This window comes from Ciona robusta, chromosome 5 (genome assembly GCF_009617815.1).
Source record: "Ciona robusta chromosome 5, ASM961781v2".
NCBI classification, from domain to species: Eukaryota; Metazoa; Chordata; class Ascidiacea; order Phlebobranchia; family Cionidae; genus Ciona; species Ciona robusta.
In genome coordinates this window covers 3,639,640-3,654,524 of record NC_143239.1, presented here as the reverse complement: position 1 = coordinate 3,654,524, position 14,885 = coordinate 3,639,640, and the positions used below count along the sequence as shown (strand labels likewise).

At 35.3% G+C, this 14,885-nt stretch overlaps 1 protein-coding gene across 2 annotated transcripts; it reads left to right on the top strand.

The window, feature by feature from the left end:
* Window positions 1-2,439: 2,439 nt before the first annotated feature.
* On the top strand, window positions 2,440-14,798 carry LOC149735689 (acyl-coenzyme A thioesterase 11-like). Of its 2 annotated transcripts, XM_089879135.1 has the most exons (14): window positions 2,441-2,707; window positions 2,916-3,005; window positions 3,766-3,984; window positions 4,606-4,707; window positions 4,938-5,012; window positions 5,888-6,027; window positions 6,498-6,605; window positions 7,608-7,727; window positions 8,815-8,959; window positions 9,593-9,796; window positions 10,154-10,293; window positions 10,610-10,738; window positions 11,842-11,968; window positions 13,606-14,798. In XM_089879135.1, exons 1-14 carry the CDS (start codon window positions 2,612-2,614, stop codon window positions 13,741-13,743), a joined length of 1,833 nt encoding a protein of 610 aa, XP_089735261.1. In that variant the 5' UTR covers window positions 2,441-2,611; the 3' UTR covers window positions 13,744-14,798. The 2 variants fall into 2 exon arrangements, with proteins under 2 accessions (XP_089735262.1, XP_089735261.1); XM_089879136.1 differs by lacking the exon at window positions 11,842-11,968 and having other exon boundaries at window positions 2,440-2,707.
* Window positions 14,799-14,885: the final 87 nt, after the last annotated feature.

Below are 14,885 nucleotides of genomic sequence, written 5' to 3'. Positions count from 1 at the left end.
AAATCAATTTAATCTGTTACCAACACAATTTTATTGCTGTCAATATAGGACCCGTTTTGTATTGGCGTAACGCTAATTTATTAACGGAAAAGAAAGTTAATGCTGATTTAAATACCGTTATTTTCCTTCTCGCATAACTACACTTGCTGTACAAACCATATGGGCAACCAGCAGATTACGGACCCGTGGTATGCTATTAGCCAAATATTGTAACAGTCCTTATTGAGCGAAATTACAACTCTTCTGAATGGGAGAAATTGTATTTCTTCTAAAAATTAAAAGCTAATTGATTTCATTTGTATTACGGTTTGTAAGATTGTTTGTATTTTAACTTTGCAACACTGTACAAAAGTAAATTTACTTCCTGTTTTACTGATTCAGATTTGTGTTTAATTGCGATGATACCATTGAAATAAACTTGTATTCTTTCAATTGTTTCTCGTGGTGCTTATAATAAAAAGTAGATTACTATAAGCTATATCAGAACTTATAAGATTACTCAGATCTTTAAAATACTATAACTGCTTGAAATACAATACCTGTTGAGCTAAATGAATAGTACATTGTACAGTTTATACACAATAGTCGGTAACATATAGCCACTATTAATGCAAAGGGGATAATCGATTTAGGTATGAATGCCGGAGCAATATTGACACATTCTGCATGTGCATTGTGGTGATTGTATAGGCTGGTATAGAATGGTTAGACTAAAACACTGCTGGGTACGCATAAATTATTTAAAATTCGTGGGCGGCGAGTTTGAGCCCAGGGGAACGCGTGATAAAGACGGCGAAGAAAGCTAATCCATTAATGCCCAAGTGCTCATTCTCTTGTGGTGCGCGCCAGTTACCAAGAAGACTGGAGGAGGGACATAAGTATGGGCCACTGCACATGAGCTAGCCAGGAAATCGTGATGGCCCTTTGTTGTAAGTGTTTACACTTATCGTCTCTGAGTTTAAGAAAACGTGACAGTCCACCGACCAGTCGTCTTACTTAGTGGGATACACAAGGCACCCACTCGTCTTTTCGGCACGACTTTCCAAAGAAACTTCGGACGGTAAAAGATCAGCTCTCCCTGTCGTGCCCGACGCCTTGTTTTGTAAACAATGCAACACAGGCCAGATTCATGCAAAACAACAACCTCTGTATGTTGCTAGTGACGTAGCTGCTGACACCTCACTACTTCGGCTTCCGGTTCAATAAGCGTGTGTGTGCATACATTATACGTACAGGTATGTAACGCCTAGCAATATACAATCATACACTCCCACACACAGCTACGTACACAGTGGGGTGTATTTTACGGTTGAGTCGTTTTAAATCACACCCAAACGAAACGAAAATTTCGCGTCCCTGATAATAGTTCAAACGAGAGTATGTCGCGACCTTTCCAGCATTAGTTTCGCGTCTTTAATTAATCTAACTTAACACCCACGCATTGTCAGGAAAATGAATAACACATTCCCCGGTTCACCAGGATCCCATATGTCATATAATTACCACGGGGCAAAGTAACTAAAATAATAGACACTGGTCAGACAACAATATTTCCGAAATTTGGGATAACTTTTTCCGACCTTTGTTTCGAAACCGCGTGACGTAACGGTTGCGTCATCTGGACTTTCCCATCTAAATGTCTGTAGCCAACGGTATAATTTACAGTTTTGTTGTTTCCTTAAAATTGCCCAACGCCCAAAATCAAAACACATAAATGGGTTTGAAAAATGGAAGATCGACAAAAACAAACGGTTTTTGTTTACCGGGAGCTCACGTGTGGGAATATTACATTGAACCTAGTAATGTGTAAGTTACACCAAATGTGTACTCAGTACACACCGGCGTTCGGTTTATGAGTTTTATGCCATAGGAGAAAATTCCTTTTTTGAACGATTGTCGGTCATTGGTTGTGTAATCCGGGCTAAATTTGACAATGGACGTTTACAACATAAGAGCCTTTTTACCATATATTTAACATGTCATGTCTAGTTTAAATACAGTCATTTGATTTGTTTTTTATTCTTTTTTATCGAAAGGGGAAATGGCTTCTAGGAAAATTTGTTTAATTTCCAAAAATTATTGGCTTGTTGACATGAAGGTTGTGACGCAAATCCACGCGAATTCAAACATAGACAGGGGTGATTTTCCCATCTATGTACATTTGACGTTGGTTGACTGGAACAAAAGACCAAAATATTGTGTTTTACTACGAGCTGACTGGAAATGAGAAAGGCCCAGTAAAACAGCGACCCAGCGCCAACTTCTGGGCCAAATAGGCGTAGTTAACAAAGCTTTCGTATAGTTTTTTCAACTAACCTATTTTATGATTTTCTCAGTAAAAAATTTTAACAAAAAGAACGACACCAAAACTCAAGTACAAAACACAAGAAATACAAAATGTGCCATTCGTTTACACTGTGTTGTTGTTCTAGGCACGGGGGTTCCCCTTAGCATAGTATTTACTGCTTTTATACTGCGCATAATTATGAAAGCGTAAGCGTCGAAACCAATAGCCCTCGGCTAAAATTAGATTTTACTCAGCACATATACGTGCCCGGAAGCCGCTGAAAATTGCTTTTTTTACGTGGTGCGGTCACACAAAAGTAGCTAGATGCTGTCAGTTGTATACACCGCTGACGCTATGCTGGGAAAAATTTTCAGAAAGCGCGAAGAAATAAATTCTACAGAAATCGTTGCTGCTATCAAGGTAAAGTGACACATTGTTATATGCAATGACATTAGACTGTTTAATACATTTTTTTACACAGTTGCGTTTTTTTGTATGTAGGATGTTTTAATACGGTACCATTAGTAGCGACCTTTTTTAAGTTATATGATCTAATTAACGATCTATATATTTTCTGCCTATTTGTAAAGTTTATTTGTAAATGAATTATTTTACATATTTCTTATAGAGTAACACATCAAATAACAATTATGGAGGAATTAAATCAAGCAAACAAGATGCCTTCTCACCTTCTCTTACTGCTATACAAATGAACCAGGTACCCAATCAATAAATATATATTGAAATAATTATCATAAAATGAATAGATGTAACCTATTTATTTTCGTGTGGAATTCAATGAGAATCATTATAATATAGCTGTTTTGTTTCATACACCCTTGCCCGCTTACTAGCTACGACGTATATCGCTTTGTGGATGATTAAAGGTGACTGTACACAGTATCCTGAATTCGTCCGTTTTGTCTGTCCGGATTTCGCTTCCGCATGCGGAACTCGGTAATGGGTTTGCATATGACTTCGCATCCGAATTCGCACGCCGGATACTGTGTACAGCCACCTTTATTATTTTATTTGTTAAGACCCATAACCAATAATGGACCACTGAGTTGAGGAAATTGATGTTAATTTTTTGCCCAAAAACACACATGCTCACAATGGTAGCGCTGCCAAGCGTAGACCTGTCACCTCTAAGCTAGACGTAGGAGCGTTAACCACTATGCCATGGCACCAGTATTGCTGAAGTTTAAGGTTTTAATATGTGTTTTAGTTCAGCTTATATTATTAAATAAATGGATATAACTTATTTGTCTTCGCATGGCGAGACAACGACAGTCATTATAATATGGCTGTTGTGTTTCATACACCTTGTTCCCAGGCCTCATGCCCATACCCTATGAGCTAGAGGCAGACGTGTTAGCAAATATGCCATAGCACTGGCCACTGGTACACAAGTAAAGCTTTTCTATAAAATAATCAGTTTAAAGTTTTAGTTAAAAATTCTTCCTGTATTGATACAGGTTATCCAGTCCAGCCATGTCAACCAATACAACATATTAGATGGTGGACAGCTATTGAAATGGGTTGACACCTGCGCTTGTTTGTCTGCTGAGCGCTTAGCTGGTTATCCGTGCGTGACTGTTTCAGTTGATGATCTTCATTTTGAGAATGAGGTCAAGTTAGGTCAAGTGCTTAACCTGAAGGCTCAAGTCAATAGAGCTTTTACTACCAGTATGGAGGTTGGTGATGGTTTAGATTTCCTTATAGTTTCCATAGGCATCATGTTAAAATTCATAGGCCTCATGTTGGGGAGACCTTTTAAAACAGAACATTTGAAGTAAGGGTGACTTGTGACAGCATATGTTTTTTTTACCCTGCTGTAAGATGTTTATGGAAAAAAGTAGAAAGTATGTTGCATTTGCTACATTAATCAATAATATTTCCTTTGTTTGTTAACTATGAGTGACCGAGTGTTACTGTCACTGCATTTTAGCAATGGCATGCCAGATTTTATTAAAAACATAAAATATTAAGCAATGTCTATATCCTCATTAAAGCATGCAAATCTGTGGTATGCAAAATATAAACTAAGAAAGCTCACAATGACAACTTAAACAGCCACTTTTAAACACATTGCATCATTAATTTTGTTGTTTCATTTCATGTGTTAATTATTAAAACATGCTTTTATTAGTAGGCCATTATTCTGGGTCGTAGTCATGTCTGTTATACCCATTGCCCTGATTGTTTCAAACATACTGTGTTACCAGTTACTACTATTATATTATATTATTTCTGATTGTGTTTTTTACCCCTAGCACCAGTAGTGTATATTCTTTACTTCATTTCTGTCACTTCAGGTTGGTGTAAAAGTTAGCTTTGAAAGTTTGACAACTCAAGAAATCAAACCAGTTTGTGATGCATTTATCACGTTTGTTGCATTAGACAACAATGGTAAAAAGGTAAATCATTACACTATCTCTACATTAATATATAGTAGGGTGGGAAAAGATGGGACACCTTTTTCATTCTGTTTTCTTGCCGTATATGTATTTAAAGAATTATAAAACCTTTTCCTTAGGGCTTCCATATAACGTTGTTAAATCAGGTTACTTGGATATTATGTGCTAACAGTTTCCTACTCTGCTATATTTTAAATCACAATTAAATTTAATATTTTGTTACGCACTAGGTCAAGCTTCCTCCATTTTTGTGCCAAAAGCCTGATGAAAAAACATGTTTTGCGCTTGCAAATGAGAGAAGAAAGGTAAAAACACTATTCAATTTACTTTTATTTTGTATATTGCTTTTATCCTTTTTTATGTCCATTTCTGTGTTTTAATTTGACACAGTAGTTTTTGCACACAATGAACTGCTACAATTATCTTTTGTGGTTTAATATGGACAAAGAGTAAACGGCAAACAGAACATTTCTTCATGCTGATCTAATATTTACTTTCTACCACATCTATTGTCGCAGAAGTGCTTGATTTGTTTTAGCAAGCCTTCAATTCTGTTCATACACATTCCATTTAAGCATTTTCTCTTTCATAAAAGATCAAAATTGGTTTATAGAGTTCCTTTAAAATGGCTAAAGGTGGCTGTACACAGTATCCGGAATTCGTCCGTTTTGTCTGTTTTGTCCGGGTTTCGCTGCCGCATGCGGATTTGGACATAGGTTTGCATACGACTTCGCATGCGAATTCACACACCGGATACTGTGTACAGCCACCTTAAATGGTTTTTTCCTTTTTTATCAAGATTTTTTTTTTGCCTATATAGTTTTTCTTTTGTAAAATATGTATGTAGTTTGGAACCTCGCCAGCTTTGTCCCTGCACTTTTCAGTGCTTTAATGTATGTATATATATATAAATTGTTTTTAATTTTTTATTAAGATTTTTTTTCTTTGTCAATTTTTTTGGGGGTTATTTAATCATTACCAAGTTTCCCAATTTTGTCCCCAGCAAGCACTTTTATTGAGCACATAAGTGGTTGTATAGATCCTTTTTCTTGGAACAGTTAGACTTACCCTTGCTGTTTTTTTTTGCCATGATATTTTCCACATGTCTCAACTAATCCTTATATTTTAATATATTCTTTTTTTAAACCTTGTACGGATTTATTATATCTTTGATTTTCAGGTACGAATCACTCATGCGAACACAGTAAAACAACTCATCGCTGATTATGAACTAAGTCCTCTACGTTCCCCATCTCCCAAATCAACATTACATGATGCTTCTTTCCCGTCAGTTCAGAGCGTAAACGGTGCAGACACTAGGTGGGAACAGATAGCAAAAACACAAGAACTTAAAAAAATTTTTTAAAATTAATTTTAAAAAAAAATATTTTTTTGGCATTTTTTTCTAAATATCAAATATAAGAGTAGAAGAAGTGTATGGTTTTTTTATTTCAAAATAAATATTTTTGTTCCAAATTAAAAATGAAAGTATTCAATTTTACGAAATTGTCTGTGGGTGAGGTACTACAGCATGACATGCCATGGCCATGGGACCTGTAATTTTGGCCTATTACCCTGACACCCAGGTTTACCAATGGTCACTAATGAAAAAGCAATCACCCACAAAGTTACATACGTGGTAACTCGTAAATGGGCACAAGGTGTGTGAAAAACTTGTGTTATACCAAATGTTATTTTTTGCCACTTCAGAATAAAGCAAGGTACACATCATATATTCAATTAGTTAACATTCTTATATTCTTTATCTGACATTGAGTTTTAATATACAGAGTTGAAAGTGTTGAACTGGTGCTACCACCGCATGCAAATCACCATGGCAACACGTTTGGAGGGCAAGTTATGGCATGGATGGAAAACGTGGCTTCAATATCTGCTGGGTGAGAATTTATTTTTTGTAATTTTTAAACTTCTATTCATGTGGGTGAGGTCCTGCAGGATGACACCCTATGGGACCAGGAATTTGGGTCAAAATTGTGGATTGCCCCATTACCACAATTTATAAAGTGTTTTTGCCATACATGTTACATTTTTATCTAAAACAACTCCTCTGGCAATTATTTGCATATCGACGTTTCAACGTCCTATACAAGTCATCTTGGGATTCACGGTGAATTTTTTAATATTAAAATATTTATGTTTTTTCAAAATGTGTTTTTATTGCATAAAAAAACAGAAATATTTTTTTAAATTTAATTCATTGAAAAAAAACATTACTATTGTCTTAATTCAAAATATGTATATGTTCATTAGAATTGCAATTTCTCATAAACTGATAGCCAATACAGAATAAACACTTTGCGATGACATAATATTTGTGAATCTTTATGTGTAGTTATGAATGTTAAAAGTCTTGTCCAAGATAAGAGAATATATGTAACATTGTGTTAACGTGTGTTACTCAATTTCCAACATAAAAGCAAATCTAAACTAACATGAAAAAAAATCTAAAACTAATTCATGTCTTCCAAACTGTAACAAATATCAACGCTGTTTCTTAACATACCATGAATTGGTTTTAATTTTCAAATTTGATAACGAACACTATAAAAAAACTAGTTTTTAATTTTTTTTTTAATTTTAAACGGTAATACCATACCTATTTTTTGCATAATAATAAGCATAAGCATGAATGAACGAATGAATTTAACTAAACATCATACATCTAAAATGTTGATACCTCCGAGTCAAACACATTCAAGTGTAGTTCTTGTCCAATATCAGAGATAGGGTTTAACTTTATGTCAAACAATTTTCTGTGGTTAAAATTTACCAGTCAGCTCAGAGATTACGTTTGTGCAGTTTAAAACTGAACCTATTTTAGGAGTTCTGTATGACTAACAGTAACGCTGATGTTTTCAATATTCCTGTATTTATATTAGGCGGTTATGCCATGGTTTAGCAACTCTTCGATCCGTCGACATGGTGTATTTCCGTGGCCCAAGCACTGTAGGAGACCGTATAGTACTCACTTCAATAGTAAACAACTCATTTGAAACAAGGTATTTATTATATAATTTCAAGATTTAGTGAATAATTGTAGTACAGTAGGGTGGGGTAGGATGGGGCACATTTTCATTTCTACGTTTCATTTGATGGTAAACAAAGAATATTTACAGAAATGTATAACCAAAGCTCGGAACTTTAAAAATGTTTTGTTAATTGTTTAAAATTCGATCATGTTATATGGGATTTAGGAGCTAACGATGTCCCATCTTACCCCACAGCAAAGCATTTTTTTATGTTTTTCCACTAAACATATATATATATATGCCTGTTCAATTCAAAGTTTCTGGCCCAATATATTTGTTGACGCATTATTTTAGTTGATAATGACACATGCGCATGATATCATGTTATATCACCGCAACGTATGTTACTAATTAACCTAAATCATATTGACGATGTTTCAATGTAAACTAGTATGTTGGTATGTTACATACCGCGACAATGAGTATCAGTCTTTGTTTGTCTGAGTCATATTTGACCTTCATCAACATTTTGCTACAAGGCCGTTAGTTCAAAAATATCTCGAAACTGTTTGTATAATGTAAAAGTATGACATGTTCAAACACATACAAAGTTTGGCGTAATCTGTTTTGAAATTTTTGATCACTGCAAATATTTGTTTGACGCGTAAATATTATGTTGAGTTCCATTTTTAATTACCTAATTCTTTTATATGAATAGTGTTAGGCCATAAACTTACTCAAAATTTGCCCCCCAACGTTATGTCTATGTATTATATCATATGTGTAATACAGTGTAAGTTCAGTTAAGGATTTAGTTTTATTTACATATTATTCTGTTAATTACATATTTGCAAACCAATGTGATTTTTAAAATCTACATTTTTAACCAATATCCTTCATTTATATGTTGAACGTGTTATAATGTTTATCCTATTTCTGTTATTCTTTTTATTTGTTATGTTAAATAAATATGACCTTTGTAATTGTAATCAAAAAAAATTTTTTTAGAATGTTATTTTTTTCTTAATTTGTTTTTAGCCAAGTGTTTTCTTCGGTATATTAGGTTACGGTTTCAAAGTTTAACTCAATTTTTTCATTTTTTACTTTTACATTACAGTTTGGAAGTAGGGGTCCGTGTTGAGGCTTACAGATATGAGAATGGAAAAATAGGTGAAAGACGTCACATTAACAGTGCATTTCTATCATATGATATCACTTCATCTGGAGTTAAACAACTTCCGCCATTTCTACCTGAACCAAAGGTGACAATCTTGTGTAATAAACGAAGTTTATGAAACAGAACATCTGTGTTATAACCAAATAAAGTGTCAATACAATTCGTTGTAAAACAATAAAAATATCCCCCAAAAAATAATCACCCACAAAGTAACATAATGGTAACTCGTAAGCTGGCATGAGGTGTTAAACCCGTGTTATAACGACTGTCGTTTTCCGGCCACGCGACGATAAATCAAGTTACATTTATTCATTTAATCTAATTACATTACTATGAAAATATTCAGAAGAAGCTGCATTTTAATTGTATGAATGAATGAATGTAACTTATTTATCGTCACGTGACGGGGCAATGAAAGTCGTTATAACACAGGTGTTATGTTTCTTACACTGCGTACCCACTTACGAGTTACCAAGTATGTATTTTTGTGGGTAATAGTTATTATTTGTATGTATTGTATGGCTGACAATTTAAATTTTAGATAAGCAATAAAAAACCCGCAGAGTTAGAGCAATTGCCGTTAAGTGTGTCTTGCCCAAGGACAAACGCCCGCAATGGTAGCAGCGACGAGCCTTGAGCCTGTAACCCATGAGTTAAAAGCAGACGCGCTATGCCTCGGCGCCTAACATTACATTATCTGACACTATTATATGTACAGGACGGAATGCGACGTCAAAAAGAGGCAGCTGCCCGGCGAAAAATTCGTCTTGATCGTCGCTACATACTTTCCCTGCAACGCAACGATCGCCTATCTGTTGCATGGAGTCGAACCAACGCCATGTACTTATGCTATGGAAATATCACAGCTCTGAGCAGAATTGCTGGCAAGAGTGATTGGACTGTCGCAGCTAGCACTACGTCGGTTAGTTGAATGAATAAATAATATTTTTTCCTCTATCGTCACAGGCCGGGATAACGGCACTCGTTATAACATGGGTCTGTTTCAGTTTGCTTAGTAATTTTACACCAACGTTTTTTTTGTCATGAACTGTGTTATATGGGCAAAAGGTGTATGAAATTGGACAACTGTGTTATAACGACTGATGTTGCCCGCCTCGCGAGATAAATAAGCCATACATTCATTTATTTATTCATTTTTGTATAGCCAATAATTTTTTAAATTGGTGTAAAATATCTGTAGGAAACAGTTTTTAAAATATGTAGCAATTTAGGTAGCTCTATTGTAATTTATATTAAACAATAGGTGTTTTATATTTAGGTAACTTTATGTACGCGTGAGCAGGACGGCGTATTATCTTTCTGTGTTACGTTGAAGCCCCAAACAGAGCTGTGTGCAAGTGATGTATTTGATGTTCTGAAGAATCCGTTCAAACGTGTTGAATGGGACCCATTGACATTGTAAGTTAGGGGTGTACTTGGTAATAGAGTGGGGTGGGGGAAAACGGGACACTTTTGGCATATAATATTCAAATATCCTGACCGTGTTTTGGACATTTAACAACGATATATAGGAGTCGTGAGGATACGGCTTTATAATTCTTTGAATTTACTTTGTTTTCGAAAAAAGAAACAAGTAATATAATAGTTTAAATTAGTGTTTTTTTAACTTTTTTTTATTAGCCCCCCCCCTTTTGTACAACGAACAGCGTATTAAACGTGAGGTTATATGATATAGAATATGTTCTGCTTTTCATGAGATATTTGTTCGTGATAGATCATGTGATGAGGTGAAGAGAATTGGTGATGAGGATGGTATTTATCACACCGTGATGAAATCACAAACATCAGAAGTTCCAAACGACTTCGTATTACTTGTGTCGGATCGTCGGCCAGCTACGGACAGGTTTGTATAGAATATACTTCGTACAGTACTGCGGGGTAAGGTGGGACACCCTTAGCACATAATATCCAAATATCCTGATCGTGTTTTAAACGATGAGTTCTTTGTTTACTACCAAATGGGACGAGAAAAAAGAATGAAAATATATTCCATCTGACCCCATCCTACTATAACTATTAAGACACTTGGTTTCTATGCTGTATGTAACTTACTTTATCCTCGCCTGGCTGGAAAACGCCATCGTTATAACACAGGTGTTCCGTTTCCTACACCTCGTGCCAGCATCCGATGTACTACATAGGCATTTTTGTGGGTGAATGCTTTTTCTGTATGTCTGACAATTTAGACGGCCCATTAGTGACTATTGGGTTGCCGAAATGGTCATTAAGTGTCTTGCTTAAAGACACATACACTCACAATCGTAGCGGCAATGAACCTTGAACCCGTAACCTTGAATTTACATGCTACAACTAGTTAATTACCCATGACAATAGTTTAGTATGTGATGTATTCTAATTTGAATAAAAGTTAGGGTAAGGTCCGTTAAACATGACTTTATAATTGTTTTAATTTCCATATTTCTTAAATCACCTATGCTTCTAATTCGTTGCGGTTCTTAATCTTAAAATTAATCTTTTAAATATTTTTCGCCATAGCATTACGCCACACGTTATTGTATATACACTTCCGAGAATAGAACTGGACTACATAAGTTGCCAAACTGGTTATACGGTGCTGTCGTTTTTTTCACGAAACCCGGAATTCCGGGAAACGAAAATGCAACTCCGTACTTTCCGTAACCGTAATCTCTTATACACTTCCGTACCACAATCGTTATGACGTCACAATATGATTCAACATGTTGGTACAAGCTTCCGTCAAAACAAGAACGCTGCAGCGGGTTCAAAAACAGCCCCAAATTTGGCGGTTGAACCCGCCGTAAACTAGATCGAAGCAGATAATACCGGTACCGGCAAACATTTGGTTGTCGCGGCTTTTGAGATTATAAGCTCGGTGCTGCTGTAGCGCCTCTATGCGGTTAATTTGATGATTCACAAATGCAGATAATCGTGTAATCGTAGAAATCTGACTCATGTTTTAACCAGTGACCCGTACAAAGTCGCATTTCGGTCCGTCACGCATGATCGAGTCCCGCAAACGACCGGATTCAGCCGAACGGAAGTGGCTTGCGCAGGTTTCGTAATACGACAGGACTGCGGCACTTGCACTGAGGTAAGAGAGTGATATTTCATTGTTTTATTAACTATACATTTTTTGTCGAAAAAATTCAATACCTACCGCAATAGTAGGACTCATAAAAAAAATGTTGCATAAAGACGCGCAATGACCACCATAAAAAGGGGCCAAAATATACGAGTGTATTATTTAATTTAACAGCGCTCTTTTAACGCTGCGCCCGAATAATAATCAATTACTTGGATTTAAAACTATGGATTTTCAAACCAACTTTAGAACCTGTTTAGTATTTGCGGATCGATGTTTGCATTGTTTCTGCTACGCATAACAAACTATATGACTTATAATAATATGAAATGTGGTTTACAGTAAAATATTACGTGTGGTTTATTGATGCTTGCCTTAATTGTTTCTATCATATAGTAGGGTGGGGGAGGATGGGACACCTTTTCATTCTATTTTTTCGTTTTTGGTAGTAAACAAAGAATATAGAACCTCATCCTCACGACTCCCACAGACCGTTGTTAATTGTTTAAAACAGGATCAGGATATTTGAATATTATGTGTTAAAGGTGTCCCGTATTCCCCCATCCTACTGTATAAGCCTTATAGATACACTCTGCAAAGGTGTAGCGTATTACAAGTTATATGCAAATGGTGTATTCGCATAGCTATTGCAGAGATAGCAAACCAGGATATTAAGCCTACTATAACTCGCACTCATTTGACCCAGCATATCAATACACACGCATATATGAATTATATTATTCTAAACCTAGCACCTTAAAAAGTAAGTGCAATCATCAGAATTAACCCCCCTTCTTTCTTTTGACTTTTCATGCAAAAAAATGGTTGTTTTTCTGTTTCCTGTTCAGAAACTATACATTTGTTACAAGCATATGTATGAATAATATTATTCTAAACGCAGCACGTTAAAAAAATGAGTGCAATTATGAAAAATGTGGCTTGGGCTCTCTTGTTTTTGACTTCTAGTTAAAATTGGTTGTTTTTTCGTTTGCCGTGCAAAAATTATTTGTTGTTTGAAAAACACGTAACAAGTTGTTTTGTTCTCGATTTTTCTGTTATTGCACCGCTGAACCCGTGGCGCCTTGGGCTGTTTTTGCAATAGTTGGATTGGCGTAAATATTGTGAGCTTGGAGATAGACATTACATTGCATTCAGTATTTTTCCATGAAGTTTTTTTACGTCAGTGAACGCCTCTGGCACATAATACGTGGGCATATATCTATGGCCGTATATTTAACAGTGGGCATTAGAAATCCAATTTGGAAAGCAGTAACTTGTTGTGTTCGGTTTCTACCTTGTACCGTGTGGAAAGTGTTAAATAAAGCACACTGTATATGTATATGTATGTACATATAGTACTGTGGGGTAAGATGGTATACTGTTGGCAGCTAAATCCCATATTTTCTGATCGTGTTTTAAACAATCAACAACGCAATTAAGAGTCGCCGGGCTACGGTTATATTATTCTGTAAATATTCTTTGTTTACTACCAAATGGGACGAGAAAGGAGAATGAAAACATGTCCCATCTTACTCCACATTCATACGCAAATTATATAGGAGTAGTTTTGGGTGTATATGTTATCAGTCGTGTATATATAATACTCTATATATTGTTACATCTAACATAAACAAAACCGATACCAGATCTCATACTACAACGAGACGAATCCAAAATTGGTTTCGTACGTCACGTGTGACCTGGCTGGTCTAGGTGCTTTGTACTGCCGTGTATTCCACTGCCTCGAGAATTATCTCGTCACAAATACTACTGTTACGTCATAAGAACCTTTGCGGCGTCATGGTCTTCAATTGTATTTTAATTGACAGACTAGTTAATGTAGGTAAGTATAAAATGCGCAGTGATGCAAAATCATAATTGTTCTGCATGATTAGATGTGCGTCGATTTTAGTTGGGAAACACTGAAAACCAAAACTTAATATACAGTGTAGACAAATGAATCGTATAGTGTAGGAATTTACAATGCCATATCTACGCAAATACTGCTTGGTTGATTTCAACGCTGCATAAACAACTGAAACTTCTTACCATTTTTTTCTATGCATTAATTGCAACTGTGAAGTTACAAAGTATTTCGTGTTAATTTTTGTTCCAAAATTTCGACAACTTGTGGTATTTTTTTGACACTTTTTGCCATTTCTAACCAGTTTCCTGTTCTCTTATTTTATTCATGTAAAATCTTTCACGTTTTGTTATTTTTCTGTACATTATTTAATTCTTCGTGACGAACAAGTATATATACTACACATCTCATAAAATTAATTTTTTAACATTTTCTTTGTACATTTTTAACGGTTTTAGTTATTTTATGTTCATTTTTCGGTTGATTTTTAATTTATTACACACTTTCATTTCAGGAACCGTTTTATAAAATATTGCACTAAACTAATTCTAACAAAATTCTTTGATTTTTTACTTTAAATAACCATTTTGAGCACTTGTTTGTTATTACATAATTATTCGAACTAAAAAAATGTGAATTTCTGTCTGAAGGTGACGTAAAGTTAAGTTTTAGGAGAAATTCATTTTTTTCGCTTTCCTAAATGTTACGGAGATTAGATAAGCAATGGGAATGAGTCGTAACCAAAACGCGGCTGTCTGGCTAGCATAACCTCGTATGATACCTGTGTACCACCTCGTACATCCACGCGTAAACTTGTTCTGTGGCGTTTTCACATACCGGTCCGATGAAACTGTGTTATTGACATTTTAAATCCGACAGTAGGTCTCGTCATATTTATATGTAGCGACACAACTCTATAGAGAATAGTTTTAATCGTGGTTTGGAATCGTTTTAATCGTGATTTTCTCGCCTATATCTAAAAACTTTCAATACATATTATTCCTAACGGTGATTTTCTCACGAATTGTGGTTCCCAACCAAAAACCCTGTTTTTAACCGACA

Bases quoted from the DNA above. Each gene is read 5' to 3' on its own strand.
- LOC149735689 (XM_089879135.1), top strand. From the start codon at position 2,612: ATGCTGTCAGTTGTATACACCGCTGACGCTATGCTGGGAAAAATTTTC. The intron at 3,006-3,765 runs GTACCCAATCAA...GTATTGATACAG, and splicing joins CTGCTATACAAATGAACCAG to GTTATCCAGTCCAGCCATGT. The intron at 5,013-5,887 runs GTAAAAACACTA...TTTGATTTTCAG, and splicing joins TTGCAAATGAGAGAAGAAAG to GTACGAATCACTCATGCGAA.